Source organism: Chlamydotis macqueenii, chromosome 2, assembly GCF_036417535.1.
Source record: "Chlamydotis macqueenii isolate bChlMac1 chromosome 2, bChlMac1.mat, whole genome shotgun sequence".
Taxonomy (NCBI): domain Eukaryota; kingdom Metazoa; phylum Chordata; class Aves; order Otidiformes; family Otididae; genus Chlamydotis; species Chlamydotis macqueenii.
The window spans coordinates 18,877,167-18,904,267 of NC_141557.1; the positions used below are offsets into that span (position 1 = coordinate 18,877,167).

Below are 27,101 nucleotides of genomic sequence, written 5' to 3' on the forward strand. Positions count from 1 at the left end.
CCTGGCCTTCATCTGTGTTATCTCAATTGTACATCAACTCGCTCCTGGATTTTGCTCTCACGCAAAATAAATACAAACTGGATTCTTGAAAAAAATAAAAGAAAACAGGTAAGAAAAGTAGTATTAAGCAATGTAGAATACACTGAAAACCAATTATAAACTATTATAAAATCACATACCTATATTGTGTCACTTTAAGTTTAAAATAAAGTATGGCTCATATTATTTGACCATATTTTTACCACCCACAAAAAAAATGGGGAAAGTCTACCTTTATTTACTTGTCAAAACAGTATCTGCAATGTGAATGATGCTGGATCTAGCCCTGGTCATATCTGCCTTCTCAGATCCTCCATGTGATATTGAATAATTTTGGGTAGCAATGTAACAATCAGTTTAGAGCAAACAAACTGATCAGGCTCCTGCCTAGAATGGATCTTTTTTTCACTATGGGACCACCGGCTTTTTCCAAAGCTGGATTCCTAGAAATTGTCATGCTTCTCTAGTCAAAGTGAGAGAACCTAAAACCTGTTAGCTCTGATAACAAACCTGGGAGATGTGCTGCTGAAGACTGCTGTGACATTTTCTATGACATTGTACAATGATCAAAGCTTTGTCTGCACACAGGTCACATTGTTTGAACAACATTAATAATCCCTACTAATTAATCTCATACCAGGGCTCTGGTTACAGACACCAAGCCATATGTGCAGACCAAGCACCATCTTATCACCCCCGTGATCGCCAGGAAGTGCCACCTCCATTGCTACAGCTTACCAAGGAAGAGACCTTGGGCAAAGAGGCACCTCCTCAGCTCTAGAACAGCTGCAATTATTTTGTTTAATCTACTTTTAAAAAACAGAATAGGCAAAGCACTACAATCTCTTAGGGTAGAGGATGTCATACGTGTAAAAAGGAGCTCCTATGGTGTAGCAGATTCTCCTAAGAACAGGAAATAACCTACCTTTGCTGGTAAAATTGATTAGTATAAGCAGCTGCAGTCACCTCTGCACTTGTGTAACTACTTACATTAAAAGTTACACCGCTCATTTAGTTACAAAACATTAACAAAAAAGAGTGGTGTAGATCTAGCCTCATTCACATGTACTTTCAAACATGTACAAGAGAGAAGAGTTTTAGTAAACTGAACTCAACCATTACCACTGCCTCACATAAAACAGTGGTGGTCTCCTGGCTTGCAGCTGCCTAATCATATCAAAGATGAGTCCAGTCACAGCTTGCAACACATTACCACACGCTCAGAAACCTTTCTCTTTATTCAGATCTAAAGCATTTTTTTCAGCTTCTTGAAGATGTCACTCGAATCTCTTTTGGTCTTGTGCCCAAGCAGCTCTTACACCATTCTTCCTTCTGCTCTCATGAGAAATGAGTTTCATTTTCTCTGAAGTCCTTTGAGCTTTATGTAGTAATTACAAAGTGGTTAAGAGGGACAAGTTTTTCTTTATATCATTTGGTTTTTCTCCTTTCTTATTCTGGTGTTTATCAAGCTGATTATTCACGTTTATTTTATATAAAATAATATTTTAAATGTTGATTGACATCAGGAAAGTTTTATAGTAATTAAAATAGATTTAAGGAAGTTACTTTGTCTAATATGCATTTTCTTACAGAATATTTCCTGGAAAACATGTATTTTTTATGCAAATAAAAAAAAAATTGAGACAAGATTGTTACCTAGGGTGAAAATTTCTCTAGCAGAAACATATCACAATTTGCCAAAACCTAAATATTGCAAGTTTTTGCATTAGAATATAAAATTTCCTTAAAAGGAGAGACCTGATAGATTCTAACCCTCTAAGAGCATATTAGGGTCCCATTGTCATTTTTAAATTGATTGAAATAATAATATATTACAAACAAGCCATAAAGAAGGAAGAATACAAACTCACATCCATCTTGGAGAAAGACAAGAAGAGGAATCTAAGGAAGTACAGGCCACTTTGCTGAACTGCACTCCCTGGGAGTGCTACAGACTGAATTCTCCTACAAGCTGTTTCCAAGCAAAGGAAGGATAAGAAGGTGATTGGGAACAGTCAGCACAGAATTATCAAGGGCAAATTATGCCTGAACAACCTGATTGCCTTCTGTGATGAGATGACTTGCTCCGGGGTGAAGAGAGGAGCACTGAATGTTGTTTACTTTGATTCTAGCAAGGCCTTTGATAGACTCTCCCATTATCTCCTTACAGCCAAATTAGTGAGGTCTGGACTCTGTAAGTGGGTGATAACATGGGTAGAAAATCAGCTGGACCTCTGCGCTTGAAGAGTTGTAATCAACTAGTATGAACCAGAACTGGTGACTGGTTGTACAAGTGGCATCCTTCAAGGTTTTGTAGTAGGGATAATACTATTTAATATCTTTATTCATGATGTGGGTGGTGGAAGGGAGTGCACTCTCAGCAAGTTTGTAGGCAATGTGACATTGGAGGGAGCAGCTGTTATGCTGGGAGGACAGGGCTGCTGTTCAAAGGGATCTGGACAGGCTGGGGAATGATCTGACAGAAACTCATAAAGTTCAACAAGGGCAAATGGGATCTGGGATCTTGCATCTGCGACAGAAAAAAATGTGTTGTATTAGCAAAAGTGTAGCCACCTGTTTGGGGAAAGTATTTATTCCCCTGTGCTCAGCACTTGTGAGACTGTATCTGGAGTGCTGTGTCCAGTTTGGGGGTACCCAGGACAAGAAATGCATTGGCATACTGGAGGGAGCCCAGTGGAGGGCCACCAGCATGGTAATGGGGCTTTGTGAGAAAAGGCTGAGAGATCTGAGTTTGTTCAGCAGTGAGAAATGAAGGCAAAGGGAAGGTCTTAGCTGCTGCCTCCAAATACCTAATGGGAGAGGAGCATAGAGAAGACAGAACCAGGCTCTTCTCAGAAGTGCCCAGTGACAGGACAAGCAGCAATAGACACAAATCAGAGCATGGGGAATTCTTATTAGATAAACCTAAAAATGTTTCCTCAGTACAGGTAGCCAAATACTGAAATCGTAGAATAGTTTGAGTTGGAAGGGACTTTTAAAGGTCATCTAGTCCAACCCTCCTGCAAGAAGCAGGGACATCTCCAACCGGATCAGGTTGCTCAGAGCTCTGTCAAACCTGGCCTTGAATGTTTCCAGGGATGGGGCATCAACCACCTCACTGGATAACCTGTTTCCACCACCCTCATCGTAAAAACTTCTTCCCTATACCCAGTCTGAATCTACCCTCATTTAGTTTAAAACCATTACCCCTCATCTTATCACAACAGGCTCTACTAAAAAGTTTCTCCCCATTTTTCTGGTAAGCCCCCTTTAAGTACTGAAAGGCCACTAGAAGGTCTCCCCGGAGCCTCCTCTTCTCCAGGCTGAACAACTCCAAAAAGGAGAAGGTTGCAAGATTTCCTTCTTTGGAGATTTCAGAACTGGAATGGATAAAGTCTGGAGCAAACTGACGTGTGGTGAAATGCTGACCATATGAATTCTTTAAACATAGGTAAGGCCAGATGTTTTACATGTTACTTTGTTTAGACGCCATATGGGTACATGTGAGACCTGGTTTTGACAAGGGCTGCGCCCCTAGAGTTTCAAGATGCAGTTACTGTTCGCAGTGCTCAGGGCCTTGGTATCTGGTGTTTTGTGTCCCAAATGGAAGCATCCGAAATAAAAGGACATTTTTGTAAACCGAGCTTTGAAAACTCTCTCTCTTACTTTTGCAGGGCTAACCTCCTTGGCATTAGTGTACCTTTTCAATATCTCCAGAAGAAAAATGCTACAAAGTCCTACACCAACACTGAAAGGCACACAAACATAATCTTCTTTTTAAACAAAACCCTCAGTAACAGTGGCAACTGTCTGAATTAGAACATGTGGGAACAACTGTAGTTCTCTAACAGTTCTTCAACTGTTGTTGTTCCTGTGATTAACCACAGAGAGCAAGAAACGCTGCAATGGCGTATGCTAAAGAAGCTGTATTTCTGGGCTACAAATTGAAAAGGCTGAAGAGCTGTAGCAGGAAGTAAAATTATTCTGAAATTTTACAAATAAAAATGACAGCCAAAGGAAAATGGAACTTACATTGTTTTTTACTAAATGAGGTAAGCTCTCCACCAAACATTTTTATTAAAGGATGTGCAATTAAATAAATTAAATACTACATTTTATTTCTTAATCTATTATTAAAATGTATGTCCTTTTATGTTTTAGAGGTTATTAAAACTAGAAGCTTAAAATGTTTTCAGTAAGAAAAACAGCATATTTTGAAAAAAGATCAGCTTTTAGACAGGCACAAGTGCAATTAATAGATGATTAAAAGTGACATATATTATCTGATGTTGCACAAAATACCTTTCAAGTTAAAGAATAAACAAGCTGTATATACAGAATGTCCTTATTAAGCTTATATGTGATGATACCATTCATAAAATATCATAATTTGAATGGTGAAATCTATTAATTTTGACCTATTTGCTGGGGGAAAAAAAAAAAAAAAGAGGTTTATATATTGCTTTGTATACTGTGCTGTAAACCCCCAACTGGGGCAACAGTGTACAGGAACAGTTCTGCAATTTCCTAGCTGACTGCACCTGATGAAACCAGAGTTTGGATCAACAGCGAGACATTAGAAAATCCCAGTTACTCTAGGAAGCTGCACACAAACAACTCACAAGTTTGAGCTGCAGTCACGCTATGAACCTAGAAAGAGTTAAAAACCTTCACTAAAGAAAAAGGAAGAGGTTAGCCCTTAAAGACTATATAAGCTGCAAAACCTGGCAGTTGTGGCTTGTTAAACTGCTGGGAGGTGGAACTGACAGCTGTGCTGCCTAAGTGGGGGAAGTCATAAAAGGGAAGCGGAGGGCCCCAGTGGGAGTGGGATAGTTGGGCTTTAGCGTTTTTCTGCCTAGGGAGAATTGACTTTGTTTGAACTGAAATGGACACTGCTACTGCTGGATGCTGATCGCAGGCAGACTTTTAGGTTACTTGTTTATGGAAAGTTGAACAAGGTGAAAAGAAGCTGTCCTGGCTTCCAGTGCTTTTAGGATTGTGACTAAAGGATCTATGCCTGGCTGTACTCATTTCCCAAGCCTAAATGGAAGTGGGTTGTCTACTTTTCCACCTTTAAAAAAACCAAACAAACAAAAAAAAAGAAAGCATCACTTAGGTTAGATGCTTGATCTCTAATTGGGGCTGATAGTCTCTTTGCAGGTCTTTGGTTATGCTCTGTGCTTCCTGTTGAGGAACAAAAGGAAACTGGTTGTGCTTAAAATTAAATGTCAAAATCTTTTCTGATTAAGAAATGATTACATTCATCTCTGTAAATGAACTTAATTTTAATAATTTTGATTTTGTATTTTAAATTTGATTTCATAGACTGTTTGAAATCTTCTGTAATAATGTGAAATTGTGTGAATCCTGTAGCTCTTGATGGTACATCTGAAAACTGGCAGGCAAAGCTTTCTGCCTGTAAACATATGTAGCCAGTAATCATTCCCACATACAGATTGTATTTGTTCTTCTGAATACAGAACAATTAAGGAGTCTGCATTTTAAATAGTTTCAGATACTAGTTTTCTATTTCTCCTTTTCTGTTTTATAAATGAATGCAATGCTTTGTTTTCAAAATATTTGGTCTGGTCATGATGTATTTCCAATAAAATGGTTAATAATTTAATGTCCTTGTAGGTTTTATGCTCTGGTACAACATTAACTCACTTCAGATATTTATTTTTATCATGTCTTTAAGATATGTTCTTTAAAAAAGCAACAGTATTTCAGAACTGCAGGCGAGATTTAAAGTAATCCAGCTTGGCTTGAAGTGACATGTGCCCAGACCAATTTATAGAGTAATGGAACAATTTATGAGTCTGCCTTAGCTGAAATTAGTTTCTATGGCAGTTGGCCCAGGGAAACTCTGTGGGCCTTCTGTTCTTTGCAGCTGCAGAAAATAATTGTAAAGGGAAATATTACCTTCCAGTAGCAAGGCAAAGACTCACTTACAAACTATGTGATATCCCTTTCCTTAAAATTAGAGATCCTAATACACCAGTAGAATTGCTTTTGATGACCAGTGAAACAAAAAGCAAGTCATTCACATTACATACCGGAATAAAGTAACAAACTGGAAAGTCTTATGTATAAACAATAAAGCTAAACAAAGCTTTGCCACAAGGACCAAAAAAAGCAAATACATATTAAAAATGAGTTTGTTGGTCATGGTTAATCCCAGGAAATTCAAGAGAGCCTGCACCCTTGTTTAAAGTTATTCTAACTATTGATGAAGTCAGGCAAGGACAGCCATTCATTAACACAGTCGTCTTAGAGCATTTTATCTTCTTCCCTCTCCTGAATCACCAGCTTCCAGTTGAGAGCATCTTGCACCAGAGGTGGGACAAAGCAGAAATTTTAGTACCAATGGCAGAAAAAAAACCTGAAGCAGACAGGACAAAACAAAATAAATAGTTTTCCCCAAGCCTATCTTGCAACTTGTTACAAGCCCAGAGGATCTTCATTTCTGTCTCCACTGGAGCTTCCAAATACACTCAGTTCTGTGAAGGATAGTAAACTACTTCTTTGGAGTCAGAGCACGTTCTGTGCTTGCAAAAAGATCAGCTTAGTCCACTGGTGATATCACACCTATTTAATAAAGTTTCCAAGTACTGTGAATTGACCCTGACTGTGCTCCCCTATTCAGTCCTTGTGGAGTGCAAAAGCTTTACATTCAGTCATCAAAAAACTCTGGACACACTGAATGAGTCTCAAACACTTGTACATCTGTGGGGGGTGGATTTCTTTAAAGTCAAGTAGGAAGTGCCAGTCAGGATTTGAAATGTGCAGTAAGTCAGAGAATGAATCTCCTCTTCTATTTTCCTAACTGGTCTTGCCAACACTGATACCTACAGATGCCGAGTAGACTTCCAAGAGCCACCTAAGGATCCACTGCAACCTGAGAAGAGGTTGTACTGTCATCAGTTGGCCCTTCAGATTCCTGTCAGTGCCTGGACCACCATCGCAGCATCTGAGTTAGTTTGTTTACAGGTTACCTGTGAAGTGCAACAAGCAGTTTTCCTGCAATGCAGCATGAATGGTGGAGATGCATGCCCAAGAGATGTCTCTCTGTGGGCGTTACAGGCAACACTGTACCAGATCTGGTCTTAGCTTCAAAGTTTTTCAATACTGTCCCAGAAGGTCTTTCATCTCCCAATACTGTATATGCACCGTGACCACTGACTGCAACATATGCTCACAGTGTCATGCTATAAAGAACCTGTTAATGGACTGAAATATAACCTTCAAGCTATGCCAGGCTGTATGAATAAAAACCTCCCTCGCACATGCATGAAAATGTCTGTAAGGCACAAAGGAACAAAGAGAAGACCTGCACTGTGAGCTCTCTCTGTCTGCAGTGGCACTGGGAAGGATCTGCTAATCAGAAGTGAAGGCTGCAAGGGGAACTTGGCTCCCCTTTGGTGTGGGCAGTGGAAGAAGGCTCAGTCTTCCATTAGGTTTGTTTTTAGGATTAGAGGAAGGGCTAGTATTGAGAAGAGAAGGGCTAGAGCTGCAGTTGGAGAGGGCTAGAAGAGGGCTGTCAGTGAAGGGTGGGCTTCAAAGAGAAAATGGCTTCAAGAACTTTTTGCTGTGGTCACTGGCTGAGGGCCATGTCTTAGGCGCAGCCTGGTTGAGCTTAAAGTCAGGTGTGGGTTTGAGAGAAAAGAGAGCCAAGAGCTCAGCTGCACTGGGACTAGAAAGGAATGGAGAACTAGAAGTGTAGGCTGCAAGGAGAATTTAGTTGCCAGAACTTTTTGTTTTGGCCTAGTGAGTTCCAGTCCAACGCTCAACCTTTGGGTTTATTGATATGGCTAGGGTTAGGATTAGGGTTGAGAGACAGAGCCTAGAGCTGCAGTGGGACTGGGGTTAGAAAGGAGGTGGGCCGCAAGGAGAACGTGGCTGGGAGAATGTGTTGGTGTGAGCACTAAAAGGGGAGCCTAGGACAAGTCCCAGTGTATGGTTAGGTTTACATCAGGCTTAGAGTTAGTGCAGATCTAAGGATCTGTGTCAGTGTTAAGGTGGGCATTCAGACAGAGACAGCCTGGAGGGGAGCTTAAAAGGGAACATGCTGAAGGAAAAGATGGACTGTGAAGAGAACATGGCCGTGATAATTTTTAGGTGTGCACACTGGCTGGGGGCCCTGGGCTGAGGCTTCGCATAAGATTAGGTTTGCTCTCAGGGTTAGTGTTAGAGCTGGGAGAAAGAGAGAGCCCTAGAGCTCCAGCTGGAGGGGAGCTAGGAGTAGGTTTAAAAGGGAAGTCCAGGCTGCAAAAACTTGGCCAGCAAAGTTTTTGCCATGGGCACTGGTTGAATGGCCTGATCCCAGATTCAGCTTCTGGTTAACTGTATTTTAAGGGGTAGAGTTAGGGTTATGGTGAGGGAAAGAAAGACCCTGGAGCTCTAGTTGAAGCACAACCAGAAAGAGACTTCCTAAGAGTGCAGGCTGCAAGTGTAATCAGGTTGAGTCTCTTCAGGCTACCCCTATGTCCAGCTGCATCATGGATTCGGTGGAAAGCTATGCCCACAGTCATCACTACAGGATAGACAGGTAAAGGCAACCATCCTAGTTTTGGTGCTTAAAATTTGAGAGGACAAATCTTTGCCCCAGACCTTTTCATTAAGATAGCCCAGGCCTTTGATTTATTTTAATTCTGCTGTAAAGGTTACGGTCAATGTCTTTTGTTCCTCTGATAAAATCACCTTCCTTGGTCAAGATTGATATTTGCAGGAAAGAGCTCTTTAGAATCTAGGTCAAGATGACTAGAAAGTCTCCTGTAAAAAAAAAGAGCAACTTTCTTCCTCAGCCTTGTCTTCCCTATAATAAACCTACCAAAATGTTTGTTGTTTATTACACATTTATACACCAAAATGCTTCATTATATGGATTTACTCTGGAAAGAAGATGAAAGACACATGTGACAGATGTTAGTCACGTTGATGTGTGCAGCATTGGATGGTGCTCAGATGTCATGTTCTAAGCATAAATGTAAGGAATAATACGGGTACTGAAGTCTTCTGAAAGTCTGACTTCAAATCTATATTTAGGCATCTAAGTGACCTGCTTTTATTCAAAGTTGCTGACTATTCAGCTGCTTTCATTGAGTGCAGTAGAAATATAAGGTTTTTGTTGTTGTTGTTGAATCTATTTTCAAGACAAAAATTACAGTTTAGTGTCTAACTCCTTGCTCTAAAAAAAAAAAAAAAAAATTAAATAGAGTATCCCTGTTCTCTCCTGCTCTTCATAAGATGCAGAGAAGGGACCATAGAATAAATCCTAGTAACTGCTTCTATGCAGGAAGGAGATTAAACGCTACTGGTTTGGACTCCAGCATGATAGGTAACTTTGCTATTGAGTTCATAAGGGCAAATGAGAAATGAAGAGGATGACACAAACACTTGAACAACTGTGTTTGGTGCAACAAGTGTTTACATTTGTAAGCAGCTGTGTGAGTCTGCTTCAGGACTCTGAGTGCACCTATTGACCTTAATTGCTCTGAGCAGCCTCCCCTGGGAGCACCCTCTGCCCAGGACCTCCGCTTAAGCTTGGGGAGGGCTCAGTTTAGGTCTTTGCCTGAGCTATGTTGTAGGTACATCTCTCTCCAGCACTGTCTTCTGGGAAAACCTTGGGCCTATGTTATAGGTAGCTTGCCTGCAGTCCTGTTTCTGGCACTGTCTCCTGGATGGACCCTGTGCCTATGCTGTGCCTTCCTGGATGGACCTGGTTCATCACCTCAGCTTCTCTTGAGTGCTGATGTGTGCTGTTGCCAGCACCTGGCTCTGCCCAGTGTGCGTGGACACTGTGGGAGTGGTTCACATCACTGACAGCGCTGCCTAGATTGGGATGACCCTTGGATGCTGGTTTATGCACCCTCATGGAGCAGCCTTGCTCTTGCCTCTCCCTAAGGATCTGGTCGCCTTGCTGAATGATCAGTCAATGAACAAGGCAAAGAGCTACAGCAGGCAGGTCAGTTTGTGTGATTCAGATGTTGATGGATGAGTTCTTGTAACTGCACAGAAGATGCATGCTCTGCGTTATCCGTGTGTATTGACCCTGAACAGTGACTACAGTTGTCATTAAGGTTCCTCGTTATATGGCAGAGGAAAGTGTATGTTTGGTACCGTGTTTCTCAGTTGGGCAGATGTGCCTTTGCAGGATGTCTTCTATCACTGACCACATCCTCTGTGGCCATAGAAGCAGTTAAGAAACATTTTTTTTTGTTTGGTTTTTTTTTTTTTGTGGGTATGAATAGAGGACTGTATTTCACAGGGGTGCAATACCTTTAAAGAAGTGTGAAACTTCTGCAGGTGACTGAGTTTTCAGTGTTTGCTGTATGCTGGCTGAAACGCCTCGCTCTGCTCAGACTGGAGCTGGGTCAGAGCGGTTGGCAAAGTCCTCGCTCGGACAGCCTCTCTCACTCCTACAGGTCTCTTTATGGGGAAGGGAGCTGGGAACTTGGGCAGATATTGCAGAAAACCGCACAAAGTTAAGGATGTGTACGGCTAGTTATGTAATGATCAGGAGGATGGCAGGTTTTGTTTCCCAGAGGGCTTGGGGATGAGTGTGACGGTGGGAAGGCGGGGTGGATCGGCAGGGGACGACGCCGAGTCGGGGCTGGCTGGTCTCGGCAGGCCCCGTCCTCTCGGCGAGGGTGACCTCCTTCGCGCCCTCCCCCTCTGGGCCGTTGCCTCGCTCGAGGGCCGCCGTGAGGGCGCGGCTTCCCCACAGCGCCGGCGCAGGCGCGAACCCCGGGCGGGGGCGGAGGGGGCATGCGCAGTGGGGCGCCAGGAACCGAAACTCCGCCGGCGTTCCCGCGCCGGCTGCGGGGGCGGGGCGCGGCGTCGCGGTGCGTGGCGGGCGGCGGCTCCCCCGCGCGGAGTAGGGGGGTGAGGGGGGGGAGGGAGAAGGGGGGCGGGGCCGCGGCGCGCGAGCGGGGCCATTTCAGCGCGCGGCACCGGCGGCCAGGCCGGGATGCGCGCGGCGTCCCGCGGCTGCCAGCCCGCCGCCTGTCCCCTCGCCTGCCCGCTGGGCTGGGGCGCTGACTCGCCCCTTCCTCGCCCTCCCGCCGCTTCCCCACGGCTCCGCCGCCGGCAGCGCCATGGCGGCCCCCAGCAGCATCGTGCCCGTCATGGCGAGTAAAACCAAGACCAAGAAGAAACACTTCGTGGCGCAAAAAGTGAAGTTGTTCCGGGCTAGCGACCCGCTGCTCAGCGTCCTCATGTGGGGGGTCAACCACTCGGTAAGCGCCGCGCCTGCCTCCGCCGCCCGCCCCACCGGGGGCTGCGGCGAGGGGGGGGAGGGACGGGACGTGCCGCCGGGAGCCGCCCGCCGGTGATCGCCCCTCCGCCCCGGCGGGGGCTGGGAGCCCGGTACCGAGGGCGGGGGGAGGCCGCGGGGTCCCGGCGGGGCGGGGGCGGTGCTCGCCGGGGTGCCCGTGGTGCCCATGCCCTGTGGATCCGGCGTTCCGCTCGTTGAACGGCGAACGGGGGGGTACCCGCCGGCCGGGGGACCGTGCTGCCGGAGGAGCCCCAGCCGCTGGCAGGGCGTTGCGTAAATGGACGGGGGGGGGGGGGGGGGGGGGGGCAAAAAATACCCGGTTATTAGCGCTTAACTGGCGAAGTTTTCGCCGTGCAGTTGGGTTAGGCAAGTGTCTCTCTTGACGGTTTTGTGCGCTTGGGGGAGGGGAGGAGGGCCGGGTTTTGATGTGGTAAAGCGGCGGAATTGCAACGCTGGCGGAGTGCTCCATCACCCTGCGGATGATGGGCTGCTCTGCCCCAGAAGGGTCCCGGACCCGGCCGCGGTACCGCCGAGCCGCTGCTCTTAAGGAGCCCGGTGAAGATGTCACATGGTTTGGGCATTACGAGGCTCAAGTCGCAGCTTTACATCTTTAAATAGCTGCTGTGGCAGGTTAAAAGTGTAGAGCCCAGAGATCACCTAAAATAGGATACCGTGGCAGTTAAGCCAAAAACTTCTTTTCTTGGTGATACAAAGTCCGTCCATCCAAGTGTTGGGTTTGTGTGGGTTACGTCTTGTTGCTGCGTGAGAGCTTGTGAGAAAACCTGTCAGTGTGCAATTTGAGATTAGACTAGAAATTTTCTAACGGCTTCATGAAACAGGCAGAGCAGTCCACAGTATTAAGCTGATATTTCTTTTGTTTCCTACACACCCAAATTCTGGGAGGTTTTTTTCTTTGTGTACGTTTTGGTAGTTTTTGCCCAAAGCCTGGAGGCTGAGCATCGAGGCTACAGACTGTTAGATCTGAGTTAAACAGCACATTGCCTGGAGTGATGATCTAGGGGGGAACGTTTTAACTTGTACGTACCAGTATGGTGTAGATGACAGGGGAGAAGCCCTGGTGAGGTTAAACAGTCTGCTTAAGATAGCCTTGTGAGGGGGTAGAAAATGGTGACAAAGGATTTCAAGTTTTCTGTAGGTCATTTGTAAGCAGTGACATGCTATGTCATGAGCTGATAAGAAACCAGATGTTTATCTACAGAGCAGAGATCTGTAATTGTGGAAGTGCATGATATGCTGTTTGTCAGAATTGGGCTTAAATACAAGGGTTTCTCTTGCTCCTTCTTTAGTGGCTAGCATTATTCGTAGAAGAATTCACAAATGGGCCTCTTTAATGAAAGAAGCAAGCTGATAATTACAGGGTGAGAGACTTCTGAGTGGCAGTGTGCTGGCTATCAGCAGTCTCTCTGGGGAGAGAGATAGGGAGAAGATCTCTGACAAGAAGACAAATCTTCCTATTGCAACAGCTCATTGCTATGTATGTTCATACTGGAAGTACCACTACTTTCAGAAGGAGGACTTATTCACACAGTGCTGGAGAACAAAGTAAATAGTGACCAACACAACACTGTACATGACTCCTACAATCATGTGCTACTGCAGTGTACGTAGCTGTTTGTGTTAGAAGGTGTAATAAAGAGGCATACTGCCTCATGCACATAAAACTAAAATGCTTTCATTGGGGAGGCTCAAAGAGCAAGCTCAGCAATATGGTAGGCTCAGAGCTTCGTGTTCATAAAGACAATGGTAGGAGGTGTGAGAATCTGCTGCATGTTCTGCAGATATTCTTCTTTTCTTTACCCTGCTGGAAGGTGTAGTTGTGAATAATGCTTTGGGCCCTACGGAAGCAAAATCCCTCTGAATGAGAGAGCATGAAAAATAAGTTAATTTGATGTGTCCAGATCTAAACATCTGTGTTCTTGGCTAAGGAGAGCATTGGAGTGTTGCAGGCTCCTCTGTTAGATGCCCTGTCAGTTTGTGATGCTTGATGTGACACTGTCCAGCAAATGAAAATAGGTGTTCAGTGTAGTTGAACTCTGTTATCACAAATAAGAATTTCTCACAGGAGAAATACAAATTACATGTGTGGATTCATTAAGAACAGAAAATTAAGTGTCCTTAAGTTTCTTAGTCTAAGAAACAGAAATCCATAAGAAAAGGTTAGGCTAGGACATGAGCACAGATCATAGTTCATGATGAGAGTAATTAAATAAACTTAGTAATCTGAAAAACTCGTATTTAAGACTGCTTCCAGTGTGATGCATATCAATTAACAAGACAATAGCAGTCTGAGTCTTACTGTCTTGGGAGATAAGTATGTATTGATATACTGAAGCTGAGATGCAGTTCCCACATTTCTGACAGGATGCTGCCTGCATTGGAAGGAAGCACGTAATGAAGATAAAAAGGGAAAAGCAGATTTTTTTTTTTTCTGCACACTTTTTAACTTTATGAACACAGGGGCAAAATACTGCTATACTTGATAGTTGAGTTTTGGAGGATTTTCAGATTTTAAATTGAATGTGTGAATGAGCTTCATTTAAATAAGTTACAAGAACTATTCTCTTAACTCTCCTGTCCTAGGAGGAAATGTGGCTCTAGAAAGCGAGTTATCAAGCACTGGTGTCACAAAGCAGTCAGGCTTACAGCAAAGGTGTGAGTTCTTAATGAGGGGGGAGGAGGGGGGAACTACAGGGAGATGTCTGTTACCCAAGGTTCTTATTAATTACCCTCCCATCCAAGAAGCTGTAAGCAGATTGCTTTGGTGGTTTCTGTTGTTGTTTAGGCAGAAGTAGAGAGATACACAATGCAAAATTCTGCTTAGTTAATGCAGTCAAGTTCGGTAATAACTTAGGATGGCATATAAGGGGAAAACATGTAAACATTACCCGAGTATCTGAAGAAGCAAGAAGATACGTGATCACATTCAGAGCTGTAAATTCGTTTCTTGGTATACTGAAATACACTGTTGAATGAAACTTTCTGCTAGGTGAAACGGAAAGCAAGTGTGTCCCATTTTGTAGATGAGATTATAATACTGATGACTTGTAGCAGCAGAGACTAATTGTTGTGCGCTTGCATCTTGCAGGCATCTGCATCATTAAGAGTTGATCTTATCTGGTCTCTTACCCTGTGTCAAAGATAATCTGGCTGTGCTGCTGAAACAAATACTTAAACTCGACAGTTAGTATGACTTAAAGCTGTATTTTTAGCTAGTTAACATAATTGTAATAATGTTTAATTTACAACTGAGATGGTGAATAACATCCTTGTTCTTACCTCCACATTGTCAGTGCTGGTGGATTTCCAGTAACTGTGGGAAGGAAGGTGGTATGTAACTTAATTCTTCCATCCTTGTTTTCTGTACCAAAAATGAAAGCCAGGTATTCTGTTTTCTGCAGCCTGTGATGATTGTCCCAGGAACAATGATAGCGAGTCTGCTCCCACTTGTGTTGGTTGTCTGGTTGTGTTAGAAGCTTGTTAGGAAAGCTGGGAATTTGTAGAAAACTAGGCTTAGGTCCTTCAAAACATACCACCCACAAAGATGTAAGAAAATTAATTGGAGGGGGGGGGGGGAGAGGGGTGTAACTAATTTTGAGGTAAAGAATGGACTGCTGGAGACCTTGCCTACTGTGTCAACTGTTAAATGAAATATATTTAGGAGAAGAGAATGAATGCCTAATGAAGTTATTGAGCATACTGTACAAGTTAAAAACAAAACAAACAAAAAAACCCAACCAAACAAAAAAACAAAAACAAAATCCTGCAACCAAAACCAAACATCACGCCTCCCCCCCCCCAGCCCCTGGAATCTGTAATCGCCATCTGTTTCTTGGATGATTACAAGCTGATCTAAAAATTTAGCACTGCCTGACTTCTCAGTGGCACTTGCTGCCTAATGAGCAAGTGGAACAATACAAATACATGGATCAAATTGCTTCCCCCCCCAGCATATTGCAGAGTACATCAGAAAGAGTGTACTTCCCGTGGGTGAAGAATTCAACAGATAATAAACTCTACGGCCTCCTTCAGCTGCTCACGTGAGGCACTGTGAGCCTGATGCTGCTGTTGCACTCTTGACTGTAATCTGGCTTGATCTTTGTAACAAAACTGGAACAACACAAGGACGAAATAATAAAAGGAGTGAGAGCCATAGGACTCCTCTATCCATCAGTGTAACTCCTGAATTCATTCACTGTTACACTGGGAAGTGGTGAGAAAATAAAGCGTGACACGTAGATGCATCTTTCCCCCTTATACATACTAGGATATGTTTGATCATGTTAGGAAAGCTTCTGTATCTGTACAGAAAGCCATAAAATGTCTGTGTTCCTGACAGTTTTCAATTTGTTTTTTTTTTTCTTAGCTAGCTTACTTGTCTTTCCTGTTACAAACTTTTATCCAGATGAATACACAAATAGTTCACTCATGCCTGTCCTTATGTTTTAACATGACACTGGAGAGCTCGTTAGGTAAATGTGTACCCTCTTGGTTTGTGGCATGAATCAAGTTCCTCAGTACTGACTTACCTAGCCTCTCTCCCAAGAATCTCCTATCCTGAAACATTTTATAATTTAGGAAAATAACACTCAAAGGAGCTTATTGAGTAGATCATTAGAAAGTTGAAGCCTAAATTAATTAGAAGCAAGGTTATGCCCACTAGAGTAAAAACTATTGACTTAAGTTTACAGTCAGTTTTCTTTAAAGAGGGGAGAAAAATCCACAAAATAAAGCCACAGTACTTACTACAAGCAATATATCTTTGTAAGTTACAGGAGCTGATAACTTCTGGATCCATGTTTTTAACATACTCTTAAATGATGATGAGACTAGTGACACCCTGAGGATACAGTACCATAGTGTTGACTCATGGCATAGCTGTCAGCACAAGAGGTTGGTTGCAAACTGTCTGAGAAGGGGAGGGCTGCTCATCAGTTGTGTTGTCAACTGTGTTACTAGTATTTGTATTTAATGCAGAACATCACTACTGGAATTGTGCTCTAAGTGGCTTTTCAAAATGCCTGAGACAAAGTAAAACTAAAGTTACTGATCTTAGAGTTAACTCGAGATTTGTAATAGTGGGCTTGGGAAAGAACTGCAAGCCTTACGAATTGTTTAATGGAGATGATGGTAGACTACGTAGGAGAAGGCTCTTTCTAAGAAGCAGGAAGAAACAGCGTATTAAAAAGCATTGATTACAGCAGAGCAGATAATAAAGCAATTAAAACTATTTTAAACTAAAGTCAGCTAGGCACTCAGCCCAGATGTTTGTGTATAGAAGGAAGTAGAACAGGAAGAGCTATTTATTGAAAACTTGTTTCTTTTTTTTGGGTGTCAAGCTCTGTGTATTGCAGAAGTTAATATGATACTGCTTTTGCAACTGAGTGGATGGATTAGTAAAAATACAAATTGTAAATATTTATTATGATTGGGTTAAAGGTAGTAAACATTCCTGCGAGAAATATAAGTGGGAGTGGTATTTCATGTCCTTCTCTGAACTATTGAAAGCAACCCATACAATAGATAGCTTCTATTAGGGGTGAGATGGGAAGGGCTGTGAAAAGAGCTCTGACAGCATTTTCTAAGCTGCTTTTCTGTAGTTTCTCTACTCTGCAAGATAAGGTGCTGCAAATGCTAGAGGTTTTTACCTACAGGTTTTTGAAACTGAATCTCATTAATCACAGCAGGGAGGGCTGGACAATGTGCAGCAAAGCAAACAGGCAGCACAAATTTGTTTTGCTGACTCAACTTACTCCTCTTATTTGAGTATCCTGCATCAGGTGCCTTAAGAGTCTCTAGGAGGTTAATTTTAAATTCCTTGCTCCTTAAAGCAGACACTTGCATTATGCCCATTGGCCAGATCCTGATAGATGTTTGTTTTCTTCTTGTAGTTTCAGGGTGGCAAACTTTAATACAACTGACTCACCCCGTTATGCAGTTCCTGCTGTACAGTCCTGTTTTCTGCTCTTCCTTGAAAACATCTTGTCCTGTAGGATTCCATAGGCTATATGCTATGCAACTTTAGAGTAAAGTGAAACTACCTATTATTTGCTGATCTTCAGTATAATTTTGCCAGAGCTAAGCTCTCAATTACAGTTGTAGTCAGATATCTTGGCTTGTTGAAAGGTTAGTCATCTTTGTTGGACTATTAGGTTTTAAAGGCTTGAAAGAAGTACACACTCATCTTCATTTTCTCGTGACTTAAGTGATTGAATGCTGTTGTGGATAACAGACTCCAGTAAGAATTCGTTATTTTGCTTACTCCCAAGGCCTGTTTCCATGTTTTTCCACTTTTCATACTTGATGCTTACTATTTAGATGTCTAGCAAAAGTTCTGATTTCTTTTCCTCATTTTCACTGTTGGTAAAGCACGTGTTTGCACTTTGCAAAATACTGAAGCAGTCTAAGAAATTGCTGCTTCGGCTATGGGATGGTAATGACAAGCCTTGCTAGTTTTCATGGTCTACATCCCGGTACATGGTGAAATGGGTTACTTTTGAATTGTTGAGATGGTAACTTCTCGCATGTGGTTTGCTATGTGAACATCTGTCTTATGATCTTCCTATAAAGCCTGTTCTATAATGAGTTAATTAGTTTTGTGTTGAGAGATTGCTTAATAAGGGTGTTGTGAAAATTGTTTGAAGTAGCTGAATGCTGTAGTGATGCATGTCACAAACTGAAAAGAAAACAGCTCTATCTTCAAAGACCGAGGTTGAATAGTTTGCAGTAGAAATACTTAATGGCCATACACCTTTTAGAGTACTTATTTTTCATCAGACTTGGTGAACAACTACCTTGTGTACTGAGGCACAGTAATTAGTCTAATCCAGCTCTTTTGTGTGTATTGTAAGTTCCCAAGGCAACCTTAATATTCTTAACACAACTGTGAGTATATGCATGATCCTTTTAGATTATAAGACAAAATGAAAAAAAAAAAAATCACATTCCCTTATATGGTGTTATTAGAAAGCCCGTGGAGCTCCTTGGTGAGGCTGAGACTTTCAGAACCACCTTGCAGCTGCTTCAGCTAACTGGTTTAATATTTCATTTTTTCCCAGTCTCCCTCTTGATGTCTCCATCATATGCTGCCTCACCTCTCAACTCTGCTATTCCTGTGTTTGCATTTTATCAATCAAGTCTCTGTAATTCCAGTCTTCCTGGCTAACAAGTTCAGCCCTATCTATTTTCCTTATCAGTAGTTACCCAGCTCCATAGTAATAATCCAGTAAAAATAATACGCTTTGGGGAGTTTTTAGATGGACCATAATTTGCTGAAGTTCATCGTGCAGCCATGCGAACAGCTGTGCCAGCACAAAGAACGTGGAGTTGGTGGAAAAGGAGAAATGATGGGGCACCATAACTTCTTTGTAAGGAAGCACCAATTTAAACTAGCATTAGGTTAGTCAAACCGTAGCCTCCATGATACTGAAGCCGGCTAAAGCTGGGGCTGCTGGACTTGTTTCCACTCTCTGGCATTGATCTGATCCTATGGTAAGTTCGTCTGGGGAGATGTGCTAGAGGCAAAACTAATGCAGGAGAGTGAACGGGGTAGGGTTTTTATACCACAAGAGGCCATATCCACAAGTGTCAATCCCAGCGTAATAGAGGAGCTGCAAACGTGCTGCAGGGTGGAGGAAAGAGATCGATGTACGTGTAGTTTAAGGTGAGTTTTTATAGTTGCTTAAGAGAGTTGGAGGGACCTGGATAGCTCTGGTGTGTATTCTTTGACAAGTGATCTCCCATCTACAGCTTGGTTTCATGTTTGGTAGCCTGGAGTTACACTGCCCATAGTAAAAAAAAAAAAAAAAAAAACAAACACCACTTGATTAGAGAACTCTCACTGTGGACTCTGCACTTTCAACACAGAGACCTTTCTCAACTATTTTAACCTTTTGAATTAGTAATGTATTTTGTAAGAGACAGAACTGCCTATATTGTTGATTTTTGGTCATCTCTTCAGTCTTGGTCTTTGGAACATGCTGGACCATCTAACCTCATAGTTTGCTTCCAGGTAGGAAGTAAACATCTTCAGAAAAATTGTGATGGCTTCCTAGGGACTTTGACTTTTTGATGTTGCTTTTAGAGGTAAATGGCAACATTTGGAAAACCTTCTAAACAATGGTAATTATTGAGAATCCTACCTTAAATGTTCCGTTGTGGGATATCAAGCATGTGACTGTAGCAGTCACTGGGTTTTTTGGAGAGAGGAAAATACCTGACTTGGTTAGCCTGAGACCAGTCAAAATAAAGCAGCTTAGTAGCAATATTATATGGAACTGCGACTGAGCAATATCTGATTAACTTGTGGTGCTAAGCCTCAATAATTCTATTATTAAACTATTAGTTCTGATATAATGCCCTTCACCTGTGGCATATCTTGTTGTAAAGTAGGCTTAAAGCTGTTTTGCAGAATTTGGTTCTGCTTTGATCTCATTGCCCAGTTTTTTGTAGACCCTTGCTAGGTCATCTAGGTGCCAAATGTGTTTTTGGCACAGCAAGTTCTGATGCTGCAGTGTTGCTGATTGTTTCTGTTTAAGTGTACTTGTTTTCTCCCTCAGCTGTGTAAGTTGTCTGTAGTTAAAGAGTACTTCTTGGTGTTATGGTGTAGTGTGGCCCCCATTGTGGGCTGGATTCTGAGTGTTTATAACAGAAAACTTCCTAGAGGAACTCAGAGGGAAATACTCCTTATGTAATTGTTAGGGCCTTTACAGAGTGCAAATCTGATATATTATGGTTGCCTGGAGCTGGGGGAAAAAAAAAAAAAGCCAGGACAGTCTTTCTGACTTCTTGTATTTTCATCTGAATCTAAAGCTAGTTTTGGGAGACCAAATTGCAAAATACCAAAAATTGAGAAAGCAGCTGCGTGAGGAGTGGGATATCTATTTTTATTTTGATTTTTTTAATTTTGTAGTTATGATCCTAATACTTCATGTTGCTTTTTTCTTAATAAAGGCCTAATGGTAGACAAGGTTACTTCTGGCTTCTATGTAATTCTGAGAACAGTGGCACAAACCTTTGCATTCTGGCTAGTGGTTCTAAAATTTGTGCCTCTTTAATTGAATATCCCTTTTTCATGAAGTATTGTGTGATTTTTCTTTTGCAAGTAATGAAAATAATCAATAAGATGCTGTTTAGGTAGATCTCTCTTCTCTGGAGTTTGTACTTATGTACTATTCTGTTTCCAGGGGTTTTCTGTGCCTTTTTCAATCCTGAAAGAAAAATGATGTGATCTCTTCCAGACTTGCTCAAACAGCCTGCATAAAGTTATACAACTTCAGTTTTAAAGATGGTATGCAAATCAGTTCTTGATTCATAAAGTACATGTCTGAGGCTGGTCCAAGTAGTGATAATATTTTAAGGCTTATACTTGAAATAAAATTATTTTTACAGTGAGTCCTTGAAGAGGAAGTACTTAGCAACATATTCTGTCTCAATTGGCTGTTCAAAAGAGCTGGTTGGCTTTCTGGGAAAGATAGCAGTCTCAAACAAGCTGACTTCACTGGAAAGCCCATACCCAACCTCCTCCTCCTCATGTGTCACCGCAAACTTGCAGTTGGAGGACACAGAAATGACTCACTGGAGCTGAAATGCAGTGTCAGATGCTCAGCGAGGTGCTGCAGCTCAGCACCACCCTCTTGTGCAGCAGCTTGGGGATGATGTAAACTAGGGTTTCTCTGCTTCTCTGGAGAAAATAGGGTTAGCAGAGGATTGAAGGGAATTTTTCTGGTATAAGTATTCTTTTAAGTCGTGAGCAGAATTGTCAGATTAGTTGAGTTCGCAGTCTGACTCATGATTCACTTGCAGTGTGTGATGTGTAAACCAGCCTTCTTCTGTGCTTGCACAGTGGACCAAACAAACAAGAAAAGCTTTCTGGGTATTCCACAGGCCAACAGAAGACAAGTGGTAAAACTATCTTACAGGAACAAAATCTTAGTGCTTGTTAACAAACACATGTACCTGCTTGCAGGCAAAAAGCACTGCAACCACCATGTTCTGTTTTCAGAACATCTTGCCTGTTTCTATGGGTGTAGGGAGTTCCTGATATAGCAGTTTCTCCAGCTGTTATTTTGGGCTTCAGCTGATTCAACAATGCTGCTTTCTTTCCTACCTACAGCTGCAGGCGGTTGTAGCTGGTTATTTCGTTTGAGTGAGCAATGTCCTTCGAGCTATGTTGGCTCAGGGATGTTAATAGGGCTCAGATGTCTCTGGGCTCACAGGATCCTGCACTCCTTGTCCCTCCTCAGCTTGTTCTGCTGTAGAACATCAAAGCAAAACAGTGTTGAGATCTTTAACATCTGAAATCTTGCTAGTGCTCTATGCCTTTTTATTGTTGAGAGTGGGGTGGATTTATTTCATTTTCCACCACATCTCCCAGTATCGCTTGTCAGGGTTTTTTTTTTTGCCTATGTACAGCAATTATCTGTGGTTGGTCGTGGTTTTTGGTTCCCTTTTCAAGCTAATTACTCTTCAGGCATAGTTTTTGTGCTTGATCTTTCAGAGAAGGTATATTGTAAGTTTCTCCTTGGAAGGTGTCATGTGGCAGGATGTATTTTAATATTCCCCTTTTGTTGAGGAAATCTTTCAGGCTTTCATATTTAAGTTGCCAACTTTTTCATTTTCCTGTGAATGACTTACTAAGATTTTCTGGTTGAACATGACTTGCTTCACAATTAGAGGCTATGCATCTAAGAATTTACTGGAACAGCCTGAAAGTAGTGGTTCCTGCTGCAGGATGTGTTGATCACCTGAAAGAAAGATGAAGGTCTATCAGGATCTAAACAGTGGTGATTCTTTTACAATGGGCTTGTCCTTGCTAACTAATGTGGAGTGATGTGGCTGAGGCCTTGTTCACACAACTATAAATGCCCTACAAAATGTGGAGACTCTTCTTTCCTGAAAAGCCATGTTTCCAACCATTTTACAGTAAAATGTATGCAATGATGGGTAGTTTGGGTGTTTGTGTGTTGCCCAAGTGGCTAAGCCGTCCTTATGTTACTTGACATGTACAAATGCCTTTTTGTCTATATCTCTTAAGAGTTATTAGGGGCAGGAAAACATTCCTCTTGTTTGGCTTCATCACAGGATACCATACTATTCTTGTGGCAACAAAAAGCTGAACACAAGTTCTGAAATTAAGTTTAATTAGGAACAGAGGGAGTTGAGTGGTATAGAAATATGGCTACCTGGCAGACAGTATTCAGTCCCTTAAGTAGCTGTTCCTATGTGTGTATGTTTACCTCAATAGCAAGGCTAAAAGTAATTTTTAAATTACATTTGTAGTTTAAGGGAGCCTGTGTTACTTTGTTTACAAAGTGGAATTAAAATGTCATGGTTTAAAGAAATTTGTTACTTTTTGTAGTTAAGGTGGCCAAAGGCATAGACATCCTTGTACTCAGGTGGTGGGACGTAACTCCTGAAACTGAAGTAACCTGCTTGCTTTTATTTTTGGTGAAGACCTCATCCAGGAGATCTGTCACATATAAACAGATGACTCATGTTTCAGAGTTGCTTGTTAAAACTCAAACTTGTATTCTGACCAATGTTAGCCTCTTGATAAGCAAAAATGAAAGGAACCTGGATCATTGGTGTTTTGCTGTTAGACTCCTGACATACATACATATATATATATATAGCCTGCTCCTCAAAAAAAAAAAAAAGGGAAGGGTGTTTGAAACATTCTGTGAGCATTGGATTTACTGGTTGAAGGTTGGAAAGAGTTAACTTGGGAAACTAACACATTTCTGACATGGTAAGCACTGTTTATATTTTAAAAAATTAAAAAAACCCAATACTATGCCCTTTGTTAAAGGAAGAACTTAGATTTTATTGTGTAAAGTTCTCAAAATCAAAGTTATATAGCTATTCATAAAGACAAGTATTTTTACTGCAAAGGCTTCCTTGGTTTTCTTCACCTGCTGCTGAAAACTGACTCAAATAGTGGTGCAAGCTGACTTGGATAATGAAACTTAATGCTATCTTCAAACAGGTGGAAGAAGCAACAGAGGGCTGAGATAGTGAAGTGTGATCCTTGAGCTGCATGTTCTTCACAACTTACCATTGTTTTCCTAGCTGACAGGTTTGAACTCAGAATTGATTTGTCAAATTCATGCTAGCTGTTTTGTGCCATTTTCCCCTTATTTAATAGACTAAAGAATTGAGCCCTATAAGTTTTTCACGGAAGCTATTGCTGTGTGTCACCTCCCTTGCCATGCAGCTCCACTGAGGGATGCAAATACTCAGCTTTCCATGTACTATGGAGTGTATCTGAAGCTTTGCTCTGTGATTCTGATGCACCCCATTTCTTCCATACCAGATTGCAATATGGGCTAATAGTTGTCTGGGTAGTCATGTTTTTTCCCCTCTCCTCATTTGCTTGATATGCCAAATACTTCAAATATAATTCTGCAAGTTGTAACCACATAGTGTACTCAGCTTATGAAAATGATCTCTTGGTTGTTGAAATGTGTTTGGTCAAGGAATGCTAAGCCTTGTTATAGCATTGATGTTGATGCTGTTGTGCCATACAGTAATCTCTCTGCAATTTGTGCCAGACTTCTTAACCACTCTTTGGAAAACATGCATATGTCTGACAAAACTAACTTCTGGTTAGTTTTAGGCGAGCTTTCAGATATACCTCAAGCTCTAAGCCATTAGATATTGTGAACAAAAGGGTCCCCTCCCACCTTCTGCATTTCATGTTGTTTGGAATTGTTTTGCAGTAACAGCTCTTCCAAACTGAGGCTTCAGAGACCATTTTTTCGAGAAGCTTGACAAACTAGGAATGTAAATGCTCAGCTTTTAGACTGCTTGAACATAACATAACAGCATGCAGTGAGTCACAGCACTGCCACTGCATAACTGAAGGGAGCTTGCAATTTTTTAATATTTTAATTGGTTTAAGAAATAGACTAGTCAAAGGATTGGTATTGTTGTATCTTCCAGGACAGAACAGATGATTTCCTGCCTAATTAACCTATTGCTTTGTGAAGTGTTTTCTAAAGCCTTGAGTTCCTGTGTATTTGCATATATTTGCATAAGTAATGCAAGGAGGAGACCGCTCTGGAGAATCTGACCAGCATGTCTGGTGGAGTTGGCAGGATTTGCTCTTGCACTAGCTACCTGTTTCATGGTTCCATCAGAGCAGACAGCTTTGCAGCTACCTTAGAAAGGCATATTAAATGAAACAGTGATAAAAATGCAGTCAGACAAATCCAGCCACATCCTCTGCTCCTAGGAATACAAAATGTTTCCTGTGTCAATATAAACATATTTTATACAAGTGATATTATCCTTGTCACTTAGCTCCAACACTATAAAACTGAAGGTATTTAATCTCGTTGACTTTCCATGTGACTTACCGATGAATGATTTCAATTATTTATTAGCTCTTTTTTCTTTTTCATCCCTTCCAAGGGGTGCTTAAGGTCAGGAAGCATGAAATAACTAAACCAAAGCCAGTAATGCTGCAGTGTAATGGCTTCACTACTGAAGATTTCCAGAGATCTAAAGCTGCACCTTCCCTCTCTCTGTCTGGAAGGGGAAGAGTGTTTCCTAGGACAGAGGGGAATTTTGTGTGGGGATTTACATGTTTTTGGACAGAGTTATGTTTTGCTGTCCAAACAAGTCCACTGCAGCTTGATGTGTCTGCTGGTGTAGGCTTTACCGACAGACTTATCTTAATAAGCCAGTTTATTCTTGAGTTTGTTGTCCTCTAGCAGCAGACACTAAATTCTGTCTGATCAGTTCTCTTATAAGTACCTTCACCTTTCTTAACACTTAATCAATATTGCCCTTTCTATGTCATGAAAAGAAGCACTAAAATCTGATGACTCTGATATTGCCAGTTTAAATAGCAGCCTCTTAGCAGAAATGTTTTTCAGAGGTATTGGCAGCAAATGCCAGCTGACTAAAACATAAAGGAAACAAAGGTGTAGTCTCTGTGTGGGATTTTGTAAAAAATACTTTGGAATACAGATAGTCAAATCCATAGTAACTTTTGGGGATCTTGGAAATGCTTTTGTTTGTCCCAATGGGAGAGACTGACACCAAGTCTTAAGTCTATTGCTGAACCTAAAAATGAATATATTAGCCTTAATCCATCTTAGTATTCTGTCTTTAATGCTGTGGTTTTTGCAGTAGGTGATAAACCTCAGCAAGCTGTTCTGCATTTTTGTCAAGAAATGGGAAAATTATTCTGCATTTTTCAATTAGTCCTCTGATGAGACTCCTTCCTGGCATTATGTGAAACTATGGAAAGTCATCTTTACAGAAAAGAAATTTTATCCCTTTTTTCCTGTGCTTAGAGTCTGTTCCCTTCTATTTTTGAATGTGCATCACTTACACCTTTGTGGCTGTGTCCTGTTCCAGTCTGGGGTTGTTTCTTAGTAAATCTGTCCCCTGAGGGAAAATTTATGCTTACTCAGAATAACAATTTGCTGGATAGGTAATGCTATATTAACTTATTTGTATCTGCATGTCTTTAGAAAATCTGACTATATGCTCCCAGTAGGAGTCTTGGAAGAAATAACTTAAACCTTTGATTCAGTTTTAGATGTTACTTCACTTTTACCTTCTTTGAGCAGCAGGAGTTGTTGGTCTTTGTCCTGTTCTTCCCTTCCTTTTTTTCACCAGGCTGTTTAACTTACCAATTCAACAGGAAAAATATCTTTCTAGGGAGGAGGAGATATTTTTAGGAAGTTAAGTAGTTGTTGATGGAATCTGACAAGTACCAGAGCCAGTACAAAAGGGATAGGCAGGCGGAACCGCCTGGCAGGGTGCAGGGAGTAGCTGGGCAATGAGTCTGTCCGCCTGGTGATGGGAGCGAGCTGTTGGGTTTGGTGTCTTGCATCCCTTTAGCCTCATTCTTTGCAGTTTTAACTTCACTCATGTTGGGTACACTTGCAAACTCTTACAGCAGTAGTACTCTATAGCTGTCTTGAGCAAGCAGATCTATTTACATGGGAAAAAAAAAAATGTAAGAGGACTCTCCTTGAAATGACATACATTTTTCTGTGCAGCCACAGTGCACTGCCATGTGTTTTGTATGGTACATCTAGTAGTTAACTGGCTTACTAAAAAAAACTTCACTTCTGCATCTACTGCTGTCCAACACACTGTTTTAATTTGTGTCTTTGTTCAGAGACTGATATAACTCTCCTCTGCCACTCCAATAAGACATGCTTCAAATTCAAGTGGTTTTTCCCCTGAGTGGCTTATTTGGCTTTTCTTATGTGATCTTTCTACTAGACTGTGTCCCGTCAGTATAAATTGCAGCAGGTCAGCAGTACTACCTGTGGCATAAGGTAAAGGGATAAATAACTCTAATCAAGGCCTTCTCAACTGCGTCTGGCTTTAATAAAAGAAGGCTGATTTCCTACTGCTTATTTTATGCTGGCTCTAGTATTTGTTTGATCATCCAGTAAATCAATTCAGCTTATTAAAAGACCAGACACAAATCTGACAAAAAGTCTTGTGTTTTGGGCTTTTGTTCTCATTTTTGCTGGGTTCATAGGCTGGGCTGGCTTGCTTTCTGATTGAAGGGCTTGGTAGAAGAGGGGAAGAGGAGGTGAGACTGTTCCCACTTGCCAAGCAGCAGACCATGTAATTCAGTTCAGCCCTGAAGCAAAAGGCTGGAAACCAGCAGCCTGAGCTGATCTAACTGCTGGGTACTGGTAAGGTCAATCTCCACCAGCTGAGCTCAACAAAAGGCCTGTCAAATGCCAGAGGTGAAGGAGTGCTGGATCTGACTGTCAAGCTGGCTTAGATGACC

General features: G+C 41.8%; 1 protein-coding gene across 3 annotated transcripts in view; it reads left to right on the top strand.

Annotated features, from left to right (window-relative positions):
- The first annotated feature begins 10,967 nt into the window (after nucleotides 1-10,967).
- Nucleotides 10,968-27,101, top strand: part of PIP4K2A (phosphatidylinositol-5-phosphate 4-kinase type 2 alpha) — a 116,104-nt gene continuing 99,970 nt past the window's right edge. Inside the window, exon 1 of one of the 3 annotated variants that reach the window (XM_086742184.1) lies at nucleotides 10,968-11,276. In XM_086742184.1, coding sequence (XP_086598310.1) covers nucleotides 11,136-11,276 — 141 coding nt within the window. In that variant the 5' untranslated portion in view covers nucleotides 10,968-11,135. The remainder of the gene's footprint in view (nucleotides 11,277-27,101) is intronic. The other 2 variants (XM_086742182.1, XM_086742183.1) reach the window with 2 other exon arrangements.